The 16,593-nt window shown below is 44.4% G+C and overlaps 1 protein-coding gene across 3 annotated transcripts in view; it reads right to left on the reverse strand.

The window, feature by feature from the left end:
* Positions 1 to 1,697: 1,697 nt before the first annotated feature.
* Positions 1,698 to 16,593, reverse strand: part of IL18RAP (interleukin 18 receptor accessory protein) — a 37,583-nt gene continuing 22,687 nt past the window's right edge. For 2 of the 3 annotated variants that reach the window (XM_008253197.5, XM_089324682.1), the window contains 5 exons: positions 14,612 to 14,735; positions 11,238 to 11,389; positions 8,466 to 8,603; positions 4,530 to 4,703; positions 1,698 to 3,850 (listed from right to left, as the gene is read on the reverse strand). In XM_008253197.5, coding sequence (XP_008251419.4) covers positions 3,504 to 3,850; positions 4,530 to 4,703; positions 8,466 to 8,603; positions 11,238 to 11,389; positions 14,612 to 14,735 — 935 coding nt within the window. In that variant the 3' untranslated portion in view covers positions 1,698 to 3,503. 3 annotated transcript variants of the gene reach the window in all.

A 16,593-nucleotide genomic window follows, 5' to 3' on the forward strand; every position in this document is an offset into this window, starting at 1 on the left:
ACTGGCACCCATATGGAATACTGGCATTGCAGACAGTGGCTTTACATGCTACGCCACACCATCAGCCTCTTCTTGAAGGTTCTTAATGCCGCCGCTGTGGATGGTACTACTGCTTCCAGCACAGGACAGCTTATGGGCTGGGCACTGGGAGATAGAGAAGGAAAACAATGCCGAAGTGGGAGGAAACCCGTTTCCTGGTCTTCAGACCAGAACTAGTGTCTCCTCTGGACCTGTTTTGTTATCACTGATGTAGACTTGTGGAGTTGAACTCTTGGCTCTTCTAGCAAGCCTACTTCTGTTTACTTTTCAGATCAGACTGATCATCTACACATCTTATCCAGGTTTTAAGACTGAAACGAGAGGGAGAAACAGGGCAATGTATGTTTATTTCTTCTTACCTGGAATTACAACCTGGAAATAATCTAGATGACAAAGCTAGATATTAAAATCCCCAAAGGGGGCCAGTATGATGACACAGCACGTTAAGCCACCACTTGCCATGATAGCATCCTGTATTGCAGCACAGGTTTGTGTATTAGCTATTCTCTTTCCAATCCTGCTTCCCTGCTAACATGCCCGGGAAGGCTGCAGAAGATGGCCCAAGTCCTTGGGTCTTTTCCACCCATGTAGAAGACCAGATTGGAGTTACTGGCTCCTGGCTTTGGCCTGGCCCAGATGAGGTTGTTATAACCTTTGGGGGAGCTAGCAGATGGAACATCTTCTCTGTCTCCCCTTCTCTGTCAGCCTGCCTTTTGAATAAATTAGTCTTTTAAAAATTCCAGAGACTGGCAAGCTGAGAGAACTGAGATATGATGCAGAGTCAGTAGCGAGTATTCTACAGTGTGTGTGAGAGGCAGGGTGGCCATCACACAAAGTAGGATATTTTTTCAGAGTGAAAAAGACTGTTGAAAAATTATACACAACCAACAGGTGTAAGCCAGGAGCCAGATTTAGCAGGTACTGTGATAAAATCATACTCTATTTCTAATTGTATTCCACTAAGTCCAGTTGTTCAATCACAGTGTCCCACTCATGGAATATTTGTTTTGGTTGACCTTTTTACTTTGGTTTATTTACATGTAATAAGTATATATAACCCTTCATCCGGAATGCTAATTTGTCATCTTCACTGTACCCTCTAGCTGAGAAAGAGTGCATGCCATTAGTGTCAGTGCTAAATAGGTCTCACTCTGTGTAGGTCCAAACCTGAGATTTCTTCACAAAGCTAAGGACAAAGCTCTAGCCTTGTAAATGGCTATGCTGTGGCAGTATCTATCCTAGAATAAGGCAAACCTGGATGGACTGGCCTCTGATGAACCCGGAGGTTTCTGAGCTGTGGATCTGACAGAGTGGCTGGCAGGAGGGCCTGGGCTCCTGGCCATCACCAAAGCATAAGGGCACAATGACAATGTGGGTTCCTCCCTGCTGAGACCCTGCAATGATCCTCCCCACAAGAAACTTCCTCCAGGCGTAATCTATACCCTGTAACTCCTCGTTAACTTTATCACTGACATTTCCAACAAGGATGCCACTTGGTGCCAAAGCCACCGCGGTTTTTATGATGTGGGTGCCTCTGTGGAGAAAGATCAGAAGAGCATTTCACCCAGGACCCAAGGGGCCGCATGACAATGGCTTCTAAGAGCCACTCTGAATGCGGATCACCTTCAGAATGGAGGCCATGACACACTGCACACGAATGAGACCAGACGTTGCTTTTCTTTATTGTTCAGTTGATGAATCACTCCACCCCACTGAGGATGACAGAGCGTGAAGGCTTTACGTGGTCCATGCAGAACTACATACAACCCTGTTTCAGCTGCACAATGAGGTCTCATAAAGAAATGGATAGGAAGGAAATTGGCCTTGGCTACCAGGAACAACTTGGCCCTCAAGCACACCAGCCTGCCACTCAGTGGACTGAAGTTGCCATTACAAGGTCCAGAAACACACAGGAGTGCCAGCCTTAACAGGCCAAGGGCTCGGACAACAGCTCTATTCCAACTCCAGTCTTGCTGCCTTTTACCTGCATACACACTTATTCCCCAGATACCTGCATGACTGCTGACCCTTGCCACCACCTTTCTAGTTTGTTGATGGTCAATGCCTTGTCTCTTCAGGGACCTTGATGATTTGGGCTCAGCTGGTCTCAACCGCCAGCAGCACAGAGCAAGGCTATGTACTTTAAGCTCTTCCCAAAGGCCTCTGGCCAGCAGAACAATAAAGAATTGAAATTATCCCTACCTTGTCCCCCATACCCATAGACTGGATAGACCACATCTGCCCAGTGGCAGGTGCCCCTTTTCTATAAACAGTCCCTTATTTATAATGGTCTGACTTAAGTTTTTTTGACTTACAATGGTACAAAAGCAACATGTGCTCAGTAGAAATCACACTTGGAATTTGGAATCTGGATCTTCTCCTGGTCTGGCTCTGTGCGTCCTCTTGGGTGATGCTAAGCAGCAGTAGCGGCAGCTTCCCCTCAGCCCTGAGGTCAGGAGGGAAATGCTCCCGCTCTACAGTGTGCTGTGATGTTCAGCCAGGATGCTCAGTCAGTTAGGCAGATTCAGCACGTTTTTGGCCTTGTGATTTTTTTTTTATTTTAGCGATGGATTTATCTGGATGCAACCCCATCGTAAGCTGAGGAGTGTCTGTAGTCCATTTACCCAGAGGGGTTATTGCCCACAAGGACACAGCAGACACTGATTGTAGCCCTGAACACTTTGTGTCTCACTGGTCTCTCATTCTTTCACACTTCATTCCCACACTCCAGAGTCGATGAATGAACATAGTGCAAGAGTCATAGCAGGTAACTATGGCTGACAACAGGTGCGTGAATATTTCAAAACAGCCAGTAGAGAGGATTGTAAATGTTCCCAACACAAAAGAAATGATGGATGTTTAAGGCGATGGGCCTGCCAAATGCCCTGAACTGATACTGTATGCATGCATTTAAGTGTTACACTGTACCACACAAATCTGTCTAATCTCTATATGTCTATTAAAAATAAAAATATGTGTGTTTTAAATGAATTGTCTTCTGTATAGAAAACGTTTGGGCACAGTTAAAATCCCTTGGTTCTAATGAAATGGTGTTTATCTGATTGCATGTGTAGAAGTCAAGTGTAAAATACATGGCAGCCATGACAGTCCATAGCCACAAAGCAGGGGCACCTGTACCTGCAGATTTCACTCAGACCACTGGGGACGTGCTGGGGGCATTGTGAGCTGAACGCACACAGAGTTCGAAAGAATTCACACTTTCCCTGTCCTGTCCAGGAGTCAGAGACTCTAAACCACAGCCTTAGGCTCCTTCCTGTGCCTGTCCAGCCTGCTTGGGGCAGGAAGAAGATTTGCTTTTCCATGAGTCTGATTCAGGCTGTGTGTCCTCTCTCCTCCCAGGGGCTGGAGGGGAGGGTGTTCTTGCCCAGTCCACATTCTCTAAGCTGGGAGCTCCTCCCAGTGGTGTCTGTCTTGCCGAATCCTTTCCAGTGGAAAAAAAAAATTCATGACATAGTTTTGAATTTGTTGCATGTGAATCCTTTTGTGTTTTTAACAGGCATGTGGTAGCGTATCTGGGTCCAGAACCAGGAACTGGGAGGCACGGATTTTATGCCTCTCCATGTGACAGTGGGCAAAACCCTTAGAGCTTTTTTCACAAGATGAGGTAGAGATTCTGGTTCTTCAAATGCACAGAACTTAATTAAAATTAGTTTCAGAGTTTTATCATCCAAGGCAAGATTTACTGCTGCCTGCAGTTCAAAGACACTGGGTCCATTGACATAGTTGGGGCTCAAGACAAAGATTCCTCTTCTGCTTTTCTTAATGATGTTCACAATGTCTTCTGCATACACTGGAAATAAGGAATTTAATCATTTGTAATTAATACAGTTAAACCTTGGGTCACAATAACCTAGGATGGCAGTTCTAACCAGAGGCTTCCTGGGGATAGATACTCTTATGTAAGGAGCAAAGGAGACAAGATTTAATCTAGCACCATCAGTAATTAAAGATACACTCTAGTGTCTAGTGACTCCCAATTTTACATTCCTCCTCTGTATCAGCCACCCCAAATTATTGATTCCACCAGGAACAGAACTCATGGGAACCCCAGGGCTGGCAAGGACAATGGTGATTGTAGAATGGCCCGGGAGAGAGACAGGCTGAAGTCTAGCCCTTTCATGGGAGATCCGAGCTTACCCATGCCTGACCCAGTGCTGAGGTTTAGAGCAGAGCCCCAGAAAGCAACAGGCCTGCTTTTTGGAATGAGAGAGACACCTTCCTGTGCAAGGGGCAGGAAGGGCATCTTGGTTCTGGAAAGTCCCCAAAGGGCCCCCACATTATTATTTTTTTCTCTGAATGATGACATATGTCTCTGGAACATGCTGATCTGGGGAGCCACTCAAGATAGACGAATTCATGACAACGCCTAGAAGTTGTACATTCCAACAGAAAGGAAGAACCAACTGAGAGCTGGCAAGCCTCCAGGTGCCCTTTGCATTCTTTGTTTTGTCTTAGCACAAGGGACCTACCTCCTCCCGGAGCCACATCTCTGTCCAGCAAACACAAGGTGTATCCATACTTGTTCTCCAAAACCTCAGGGAACAGATTCAAAGCCAGGAGTTCCTCACTCAGCGATGGCGAGGCCACACCCTCCAAAGAGCTCCATTTCGCATAGGATACGAAGGCATCAAATTCCTTTTCATCTGAGAAAGAGGCACCATAAGCAACATAAGCCACTCTTTCTAATATCATAGTCCATATGCACATGCTTGAAGCACTTGGTAAATGGGGAAGAAAGAAACTGAGAATCCTCATAGAATGGATTTAAAAACTAAAAATCTCCAGAAATCCTACTGCTGACTGGTACGACTGACCATCCAAAACCAAACTTTCCTTCAGGAAGCCCTCTGGGTTTGGATCACACAGCAGGGACCCTTTGTGATAAAATCACACTTGCTCCGGAGTTCCTGGGAGTTCTCTGTGCCTCTGCAGTGTTTCTGTCTCATTAGCTACAGATCAAAGAGGGGTTGGCTCCATCAAAGGTGACAGGATCCAGTGAGCCAGGCACAGCTGAGACTCAACACATGGCCTCCACCGCACAACAAACTCCCCCCAAGAGAGCTGACAGCACCTTACCAACATCTGAATGCCCACAGCTAAAAAAGGACACTAGCTCGCAAGCCAGCTGTCTCCAAGGTTGCGTGATGCAAGTGCTCTGTGTCTGGCTCATAGAGCAGATAGGAGATAAATATCCCCCTCCCTTTCCTTCTAGACCGGAAGCCATATGAATGCAACCAGTTTTAGGATATTTTAAAGCCGATATCCTTCTTTTGATTATATGATCATAAACGCTCACTGGTGATTGGGAAATGCTAAAGAAGTAACTGGAAGAAAGATAGAAAATCGGAGGTCAGCGCTGTAGAGTAGCGAGTAAAGCCACCGCCTGCAGTGCCAGCATCCCATATGGGCGCTGGTTCAAGTCCTGGCTGCTCCACTTCTGATCCAGCTCTCTGCTATGGCCTGGGAAAGCAGTGGGAGATGGCCCAATTTCTTGGGCCCCTGCACCCACATGGGAGATTTGGAGGAAGCTCCTGGCTCCTGGCTTTGGATTAGCTCAGCTCCAGCTATTGTGGCTATCAAGGGAGTGAACCAACAGGTGGGGGACTTCTCTCTCTGTGTCTCCTTCTCTCTCTGTATAACTCTGACTTTAAAATAAATAAACAAATCTTTTAAAAAAGAAAAGAAAGATAGAAAATACAAGAGAAAATCATAAACTTGAGAAGGGGTCATGGCCAGTTCACATTTCAACACTTCCCACACCCCCTAAGAAATGGTACAAGGCTAATTCAGAAATAATAATAATAAAAGGTAAGTTTATTTTGATGCAAATGACTTTTGAATCCCATGCATATGAGAAGTCTTCAAAATAATTTCTGGACAAAGTGTATTATGAAAAAACGATGCTTGGATTTTATTACTTTTTGCACCAAAATCAACTTATGTTTTAATTCCATCTTTTCCACTGACTATTGGAAGACCTCTCCCAGCCTCATGTTGCTGCCACACAGCAAACGGCAGCGCCGGGGCTGATGCCACCTGGCGGCATGCCTGTTCCACAGGGCTCTCAGAGGTGTCAGTGGAGAGAAAACCAGCAACAGAGAAGGCAGGGCCCAGAGACCAGGAGCCCAGGTCGGGAAGAAAGAGACTCGCTTGTGGCGGGCAGGTACATGCTGCGCAGGGAAACATCCCAAGTTGCTACTGTTCCTTCCGTATCCATGTGGAACCCCAGAAAACCAGGATTTCTCCATAATCAGGTAACTCAATTTCTTCAGTGATAAAATTAGAGAGTGTAGAGTAGGGCCACCACAATTCTAACATTCTGCATCTCTAAAGTTTTGAGGAAGGGCCAGCATTCTGGAACAGCTGGTTAAGACACTGCTTGGGATGCCAGAATCCCTTATCAGAGCACAGGTTCAAATAATCGCTGTTCTCCCTACACCCTAGCTCCCTGCCGGTGAAAGCCGCAGAAGATGGCCTGAGTGCTTGGGCTCCTGCCGCCCATGTGGGAGATTCAGATGGAGCTCCAGGTTCCTGGCTTAGGCCTGGACCAGCGCCAGTTTGCAGCTACTGGTTCAGGAAGTGAACCAGTGAATGGAAGATTGATCTCTCTCTCTCTCTCTCTCTCTCTCAATCTCTCTCTTTCACACACACACACACATCACTCTGCCTTTCAAGTAAGTAAATAAATATTTTAAAAAAGAAAAAATGTTGAACATTCAGCATGAAGCTAAACAATATCGGTTTGGCCAGCAGATGGCGCTGCATCACTGTGCTTACAAACTTGACTGCTTCACGTTTGATTAAGGAGCCTTTGCAAAGTAAAAGTACACAATGTTTCACTGTGGGTTTATTCTTCTACAGAAGCTCTGGCATCGTAGGTGAATGGCATTTCAGTAAAAGAAGTCTGAAGTCGCCTAGGGAAAACATTAAGCCATTGGTTAATCAGCTCAACTTGGAAAAATTAGTATTTTTAAAAAATAGATGTCAAAACAATTTAGGCTTAAGGATTTCTAGAATGTATTCTGAAAAAAATTAGCCTAAACACAGATGTGACTGATGCCTTTTTTTAACTGTTTGATAAGGAGGAACATGAAAAAGAGAGAGAGGGAGAGAGAGATTTCCAATTCACTGATTCATTTCCCAAATACCCTCAACAGCTGGGTATGGGCCAGGTTGAAGCCAGGGACCAGGAACTCCACCTGGGTCTTCCATGTGAGTGGGAGCTGAGTCATCCTCCGCTACCTCCCAAGGCTCACATTAGCAAGGAGGTGGAGTCAGAAGTGGAGGATGGGCTTGAACCAAGGCCCTGCAACATGGGAAGCAATGTCCAACCAGTGTGCCAACCACTGCGGCAAACACCAACCTCTTGATTATTTCTCTTAAAATTAGTCTTCTCCCCAGTGATCTGAGAGCTTTTCCTGGATTCTTTATGAGAGAAAAGTACTTGAGTTTGGAGGAGCTTCCCCATGAGATAATAATTATCCCTGAAATGCAGCAGAAAGCTCATTCCAAACAGCAGAATCATTCACTAAAACCACAAACATTCTAACCTTGGAGAACAGAAGCAGCTCCTCTATCTTAAAGAAGCAAACATGAATGATGATCCTCATGCTGTCTCATAGGAAAAATGAGAAATACTCCATTAATAGTAGTTGCACTTGCATTTTATAGAACTTCTATAAAATGACACCTACTACTTTGGTGTCATTGCACCGTGCTCCTCATTTTGAAGACGAGGCTAACTAATAGCTAATGGGGTTTCTTAAGTCATATGACCTGGCTCCCATAGCTTCCAGTGGTTCAATTTGGGGCAAATGACTTCATCTCTCCTTGTCTAGCTTGCGAGATTGCTGTGACAATTAATGTAATTAATACACGTGGCTGCCGCATGCTGGGATGCACCTGCTCGGTGCCATTCTAAATGCTTGCTACGTCTCAACTCAAGGAGGCCTCAGCATCTTTGGGGCTGAAGCTATTGTCATCTTATTTTATAGAGAAGAAAACCAAAGCCCAAGGATGCTGAGTTGCTCTTTAGGTTGGTCAGCAGAGAGAGATATCATTTTCATACCCCCATATACTCCCCCAATAGCATCATTATCCAAGAGCCTTGTTAACTGGAGTAAAAAACGAATGTTTCCCTTCCCTTGCCCAGTGTGAAGCCCCCAGACCTGGAAGAAGGTCTCCAAAGCTGTGGGACATGACTCTGTCCATCAGGAAGCAGTCATTTCTTGAGCTCCTCCCTCCTATTCTGCCCCCTAGGGCAGGGAGCACCTGAGAGTCTTTCCTAAGTTCCCTCAGGGAGGGAAGCTGACGGGTAGCGGTGGTATGCCCTACCATCCTGGACAACGTAGCACCAACACCAGCTTGGAAGGGTGCATGCTGGGTGGCGTGCTGGGTGGCCTTACCTCCGAGCGTCTCATCCTTGTTCTGGCAGCTCTGCCACAGCAGCGCTATTTCAATCCAGTACGTGTAGAGGACAGCACTCGCCGTGAGCACGGCCAGCAGGGTCAACACGGTGCCGAGCAGGATGTACACGAACACCACTGGGGAAAAGTGGCGGCCGTGAGCTGAAGCCGAGGCGGCGTTCCCTCGCGCTGTTACCTTACCCAGATCACCTGCTATGGCAGTCTCTCTCTGGAACCCGAGGACATCTCAAAGTATGGTTGAGGGAAGCACCTTACAGGAAACTCGAGAGATCCCAGGAGAAGTTCCTACTCAGGGTGACCTGATTTACCGTAGCCACGTGACGGGTTTTCCCTCACATAAACAGCCACACACGCCGTTCGCATCCGTGTAACCTACTCGCACGTGCTGACATCCATACGAACGTTTAAACTTCCTGAGACCAGGAGTTACCTTTGGAGCCTCCGTGGGACCTGAGGCAAGGGGTGTTTTACACACCTCAGCTGAAGGAAGCCCAGGGCAGGCAAAACTCTGTCTCCTGTAAGCCTCACAAATATTCAAACCCTCTCTGTAGATTGAATGAATGAGTGACACCCATTTCATCTCGGGGCATCCTAAGAATAGTAAAAGCCAGAGAAGATTCCTCTTCAGCTCGGGGTGACATGTTTCAGAACCCTGTGGACTGGGGCTGGCACTGGGGCATAGTAAATAAAGCCACTGCCTGCAGCACTGGCATTGCATGTGGGCACTGGTTTGGATCCTGGCGGCTCCATTTCCCTTCCAGCTGCCTGCTAATGCACCCGGGAACGCGGGTACTTGGGCTTCTGCACCCACGTAGGAGACCAGGAGGAAGCTCCTGACTCCTGGCTTCAGACTGGCCCAGCTGTAACCATTGCAGCCATTTGGGGACTGGGCCAGCGAATGGAAGACCTCTCTCTCTTTCATGCTCTCGCTCTCGCTCTCTGTAATTCTGCCTTTCGAATAAATAGATAAATCTTTTTATAAAAGGCCCTGTGGATGTCTGAAATTAGAAATAACACTGAATTCTAGATATATTGTTTTTTCCTATGCATACCTATAATAAAGTTTAATTTATAAATTAGGCAGGATCCATTATAACAAGGTACTGACATGAAAGTTGTGAATTGGATCTCACTCTTAGAAAGTCTTCCTGAATTGTACTCATCTTTCTTCTTGTGATGATGTGAGAGGTATTTTTGACTTCTCTTTGGTACATACAAGCTTCTAGTATCACTATTCTTACATTTTGGGGTCATTTTTAAGAACAGGAGAGTAACTTGAATGTAAGCACCATGATGTTATGACAGCTGATCCGATAATCAAGATAGTAAAAGTAGAGTAGCACATACAGCATGGATACATTGGGCAAAGAAAGTCATGAGCTACATGAGACAGGATGGTGGGGACTAGCTTGTGATTTCATCATATTATGAAAAGATGTGTAATATAAAACTTACAACTGTTTATTTCTGGAATTTTCCATTTAATGCTTTCAGATTTCGGTTGATCACAGGTTCTTAAAATCTTAGGAAGTATAATGGCAGATGGGGTGGGATGGGGAGGACTCTACTGAGTTCCTTACCTAGAATTTCTAGTTTTTTTGTTTGTTTGTTTGTTTGTTTGTTTGTTTTTCGTTTGACAGGCAGAGTCAGACAGTGAGAGAGAGAGAGACAGAGAGAAAGGTCTTCCTTCCGTTGGTTCACTACCCTAATGGCTGCCACGGCCAGCACTGCGCTGATCCGAAGCCAGGAGCTGGGTGCTTCCTCCTAGTCTCCCATGTGGGTGCAGGGACCCAAGCATTTGGGCCATCCTCCACTGCCCTCCGGGGCCACAGCAGAGAGCTGGACTGGAAGAGGAGCAACTGGGACAGAATCCGGCACCCCAATTGGGACTAGAACCTGGGGTGTCAGCGCCACAGGTGGAGGATTAGCCAAGTGAGTCACAGCACTGGCCTACTGTATTGGTTTAAAAGGCTTTGATATGGGGCTGGTGCTGTGGCATATCAGGTTAAAGCCCTGGCCTGCAATGCCAGCATCCCATTTGGGCGCTGGTTCGAGTCCCAGCTGCTCTACTTCTGATCCAGCTCTCTGCTACGGCCTGGGAAAGCAGCAGAAGATGGCCTAAGTGCTTGGGCCCTGTACCCAGAAGAAGCTCCTGGCTCCTGGCTTTGGATCAGCTCAGCTCTGGCTGTTGCAGTCATTTGGGGAATGAACCAGCGGATGAAAGACCTCTCTCTCTCTGGCTCTACCTCTCTTTGTAACCTTGTTTTTCAAATAAAATAAAAAATAAATATCAAAAAAAATTAAACAGGCTATGATATGTGATTTTAAAAATATTCTACACATTGAGAAAGATTACTTCTCTCCTCCATTCTCCATCCACCAAAACAGGAATCCATTGTGCTTTCTGGATTTGGAAGCCAGCAAAGGTTAAGAGGAAAGGGAGCTTCATCTTAACATGGTCCCTGCCATGTAGGGCATGCCCTGTAGGTATTTGTAGATGGAATGAATGAATGATTTAACGAATGACAGGCTTTTCCAACACAGGATGCTAGCTAACAGGATCAGCTCTGAGTCACTGACAAGGAATTACCAGATTGTGTGTTTCATCAGGGCAGTAAGTAGGCTAATGCAGGGTCTGGCACCTAGAAAATATTCACTGTTATCTTCATCATAACCATTCTTTAGGAAAATTCCTCCTCTCAGAGGCGAAAGCTGGGGCACCCATTTCTCCAGGGCAAACTTCCAGCTCACCTCCTTTCTTTTCCTTCAGCTGAATGGACTGGGTTGCGTTCCCGATGGAGTTCTGAGCAAAGCAAAGGAATCTCTTGCGAAGATCGCGCTGAGTCACTTCTTTCAAGAAGAAAATACGCTCAATGATTTCATCCTCAAATGTGGATTTAACACTAGGAAAGGAAGAAAAATGCTGTACCCATAACACAACTTGACATTCAGTGGCAGTATTTGGAGGTTGCCCAAAAGTATTTCCAAAAAATTATGGAAAACATGGGGCTGGTATTGTGCTCAGAAGATTAAGCCGCCACCTCTGATGCTAGCATCCCACATAGGCACCAATTAAAGTTCTGGTTGCTCCATTTCTGATCCAGCCCCCTGCCAAGGCACCTGGAAAAGCAGCTGGAGATGTCCCAAGTGCTTGGGTCCCTGCACCCACCTGGGAGACCTGGGTGAAGCTCCTAGCTCCTAACTCCTGTCTTTAGCCAGGCCCAGCTCTGGCCATTGTGGCCATTTGGGGAGTGAACTAGTGAATGGAATATCTCTGTCTTTCTGTCTCTGCCTTTGTCTCTCTTTTTTTCTCTCTCTCTGTAACTCGTATTCCAAATAAATAAGTAAATAAATAAATCTTTTTTAAAAAGATTATGTAAAACAGAATTAAAAGATAAGCTCATTTTGGGGACCACCATTGTGGCATAGCAGGTTAAGCCACCACCTGTGACACTGACATCCTATATGGGCACTGGATCATGTCTCAGCTGCTCCACTTTAAATTCAGCTCCCTGCTAGTGGTCTGAGAAAAGCAGCGGAAGATGGCCCAAGTGTTTGGGCCCCTGCCACCCACTTGGGAGACCTGGAAGAAGCTCAGGTTTCCTGGCTTGGGTCTGGCCCAGCCCTGGCTGTTGTGGCTATCTGGGGAGTGAGGCAGCAGATAGAAGTTCTCTCTCTTTTTCCTGCATCTTTCTGTAGCTCTGATTTTCAATCAAATAAATAGATTTTTTTAAAAAGATTAGGTCATTTTGGTGCAAACACTTCTTGACATCTATGCATAATTTTTTCATAACATATATGGTATATTCTATGAACTTTTTGAAGATCTCTTGTATGCAAGGATTTCAAAAATGTTTGCACCTAAAACAACATATTCGTCATTCCAGTTTCCATGGCTTTTGAAGTATCAGCACACAAGCAGCTGGTTTGGCTTTCAGAAAAGCTATGGAATCAACAATAGAGGAAGATACAATGATCAGAGAAATGCATCCATGATTAACTTATTGATTCTGCTGGGCATTTATTTTACATTGTTACATTTGGATCTCTTGACCTTCTTATTCTAAGAAGAGCAGACAATAACAATAATTTAAGAATAATATTAGGAATGACTAAATCTTACTGAGTATTTACTATGTATCAGGTGTTTTGTTCTGTGCACTGAACATGGACTAATTTCCTCTATTTCTCACTTCACAGGAACCTTACAAAATAATAATAACAGCCTCCTAACTTGACCATGGGTGAGACACAAGTGTAGAAGTGGATAATCTTCCACTCATGAGGGAGATCTGGATTGAGTTCCTAGGTTTGGCCTGGCCTAGCTCTGGCCATTACAGGCATATGGAGTGAACCAGGAGATTGGGGCTTTCTCTCTCTCTCTCTCTCTCTCTCTCTCTGTGTGTGTGTGTGTGTATGCATACACACGCATGCATAAGCCTTTCTCTCTCTCTTCCTCTGAAATTAATAGTATAAACAACAAAAACTTTTAAAAAGGGAGTCTTGTTTACATGGATGATGTTTTAGGCTGTGTGGCTCTGAGCCCGCAAGACCAGCTCTTATCCACCAGTTGCTTCCTCCCTGCCACAGTTGCGACAAGCTATGATAAGCTGTGATAAGTACACTCTACTGTACCCACCGTTACCATGAGCTTGCAAAGTAGGAGCTAATACTCATGGATTATAGATGGGATGACAGACACTCACAAGGGTTAGGGGCCATGTTGCCATTAGATGGAAAACAAAGATTCACACCCAAGGATGGGTGACAACATATTCTTTGTTGTTGCATTTCGTATTGTTGTTGCAATGCCAGCTTAAGATGGGGCCCAATGACTTCTCTGATCTTAGAAATTCCCCCGAAATCTTATTGTGCTACCAAGATATATTCCTTTGTTTTTCTAACAATATGCACTTTTTGAAGTGATGTTAACATTTGTTCATTAAAATGCTTCAAAATTCAGAAGATAATATTTACTATGCAGACTGTTGTAATGGGTCAGACTTTGAGAAACTGATAGAATACATCCTTCAGTGACACATTGGTTTGGACATGATTGAATGCAAGCCCTTTGACTTTCCAGGGGCTAGAGACCAGCTTTCCAAGGCTCATAGTAGCTCCAAATATTTATAGTCTTTCTTTCCATAGGCACTCATCTCTCACCAGCAAATTTTGTCCATTGACCTGGATTCTATGCTCCAGAGGCCAGTGAACTGAAATGAATTTCTCATTTAACCATGCTAGCTCCTAGGTACTTCCAGACAGATAAGCCACCTCTGAGATTCCTTTTCCTGATTAAGTTGCTTCAACTGCTCCTCGCTGCTCCTATTTTTGTCAGATTCCTTATGATGGTACCATTTTTTTTATTCTTTCCAGGCCCTTAATGACTCTCCAGATTTGGATCCTTGACATTGCCACATATGGCATTGGTGAAAACAGGGTGTAGGGTGGGCAGCACCCTTTCCCATTTGTTGGATAAGGCCACTCTGTATTCAGGCAGCCCATGTCTACATAGCTGTGTGCATAGCTCCATTGTTTAAAGATTTATTTGTTTACTTATTTGAAAGGCATAACAACAGAGAGGGGGTGGTTACAAAGAGAGAGAGAGGTCTTCCACCTGCTGGTTCGCTCCTCAAATGGCTCCAACAGCCAGAGCTAGTCCAGATTCAAGAACCAGAAACTCCAGCCCAGTCTCCAACAGGGGTAGCACAGACCCCAAACCCTTGTGCCATCTCCATTGCCCTTCCAGACACATAAGCAGGGAGCCAGATCAGAAAGCAAAGCAGCTGGGACTCGAACCAGTCCTGTGATACGGGATGCCTGTGCCACCATCAATGGCTTAACACACTGCACAACAACGCTGGCCCCCATGGCTCATTTTTTTTAAAGTCACATCAAACTGTGGCTACAAATGAAGCAACAATAGAAGTTGTTTAAAAAAAATCAGCTTAAAGATTTTATTTTACAGTCCTGTCACAAACTGTGAGGCCCCCATGTTTAACTTTAACCAGACCACTAGTTGGCGCTAGAGACTAACCCAAGAACTGAGTATTTTAGCTGTTTCTTTAAAATGTGAGCATCTACTCAGGGTTACCAAGATTGAAGTCCACTAGTTTCCTTCTTACCTTTTTCCCTGAGGTATTGGGACTTCCCACACATTGTCGGACTCTTTGATGTACCACCTTATCACAGGGTTAAAGTCCCTTTCAAAGCCAAATCGTGCTTTGCAGTGAAGACTTAAAGGTTTTCCTGAAAATGCAGACAAGGGAGAAAATAGGAAGGGAGGGTGTGAGAAGGCTTTGTGTCATCTTGGGGAGGAAGATGTGACCAGACGTTGTTTCCTGGCTTAGTCAGGTGTGCAGATGAAGCAAAGGTGCCAGGAATAACTAGATACTGCCACTCCTCTTTCAGAAATGCAGAGCTCCAGGTGTTCAAGTTCAAGGTGCACTGATAAAAAACTTTTTACTGGGGCTGGTGTTGTGGCACAGTGGGTTAAGGCTCAGCATGAGATACCAGCATGCCATAGAGGAGGGCAGTTTTGAGTCCCCACTGCTCTACTTCTGATCCAGCTCCCTGCTCGTGGCCTGGGAAAGCAGCAGATGACAGCCCAAGTGCTTGGGCCCCTGCCACTCTTGTGGGAGACCCAGATGGAGTTACTGGCTTCTGGATTCAGCCTATCCCAGCCCTGGCTGTTGAGGGCATTTGGAGAGTGAAGATCTCTCTCTCTCCCTCTCTTCCTCCTTCTCTCTTTCTCACTCTGCCTTTCAAAAAAAATAAGTCTTATAACATTTTTATTGACCAATATTTACATATTGAAATGAAAATCCTGAAGTTACTGTAGCATAAATTTAAAGAGGAAATTATTCAGATATTTAGCTGTTCAGGGATGGGCATGTGTATTATTGTTATTATTATTTTACTACTCACTTTTTCTATAAATGTTATTCAAATATGTTCTACCTGAAAGTTAATATTTTACCATGATATCACTAGGAACTGTATTCAAAAATGCACCTTTGTACGTTAATGCTTTTACTTCAGTAATATTCTGAAATTCACTTATGCCATGAGTGACTTGACTATGCGTTTTGGATTCATTAATTTTTCTTTGTTCTTTCCTTTTCCACGGATCCTTGTGATGTTGCAAATATTGCTATCACTATTTCTACAGTTAAAATATAATAGTACCGCTAACCAATATCCTTATGCTGTAATATCTATGTTTATGTTTCTTCCTGTAATAATAAATCTTTTATTAGTGTTTAAAGGATAACTTATTTTATTAAAACACTAGCATTTGGTTTTACATACAGCCATTCTGTGTCTGGCTAATTTCAGTTAGCATAATGATCACCAGTTCCATCCATTTCTTTGCAGATGTTGGGATTACATTCTTTTCTATGGCTGAGTAATATTCCATTACATCTACACAGAAGATAAATACCACATGTTTTTCTCTCAAGTGTTTGTGTGTGTGTGTGTGTATTACAGTGTGTGGATACCTTATTATTTTATAGATATTTAAATTATACATGTCATATTCACTAAATTATAATGGTTATGTAACAAAAATAAATACAAAAATTTATTTGGCTGTATGGAAAGAGATGAATATTATTGATGTTGACAAAATGAAATGAAACTGCAGGGGAGTCAATTTCCCCTCTCTACAAAAGAAACTCTGGACAATACTAAATTTTTGAACAAGGTTTATATAATTCCACCATATTCTCTTAAAGGCAAGACCAAGTATCACATTCATAAGGGTTAACACTACTCAAGTTGGTAATCTTATAGGAATAATCAATAAACCTCACCAATTTACATAACCACTTATTCCTGGGAGGAGTAAGGAAATATGTAAAATATATTGATCATATCCAAGGCACTGGCTATTTACCAGACATTTTCCCAATATGTTTCACTGTAACCTTATAAGGTCATTTTTATGGTGCTTGTTTTGCAAATTAAAGGTTTAAAAGGATTAAGTCACAGTGCATGTCCACAGAAGTAGTCGCGGCTGAACCAAGCTGCATGCCCAACTCTGGACGACTACAGGCCCCAGTGCTCTCTTCCTTGGGTGACTCTAAGAGCTGGTCCCAGAAAT

This window comes from Oryctolagus cuniculus, chromosome 2 (assembly GCF_051225735.1).
Source record: "Oryctolagus cuniculus isolate XC-2025 breed Fujian yellow rabbit chromosome 2, ASM5122573v1, whole genome shotgun sequence".
Taxonomy (NCBI): Eukaryota; Metazoa; Chordata; class Mammalia; order Lagomorpha; family Leporidae; genus Oryctolagus; species Oryctolagus cuniculus.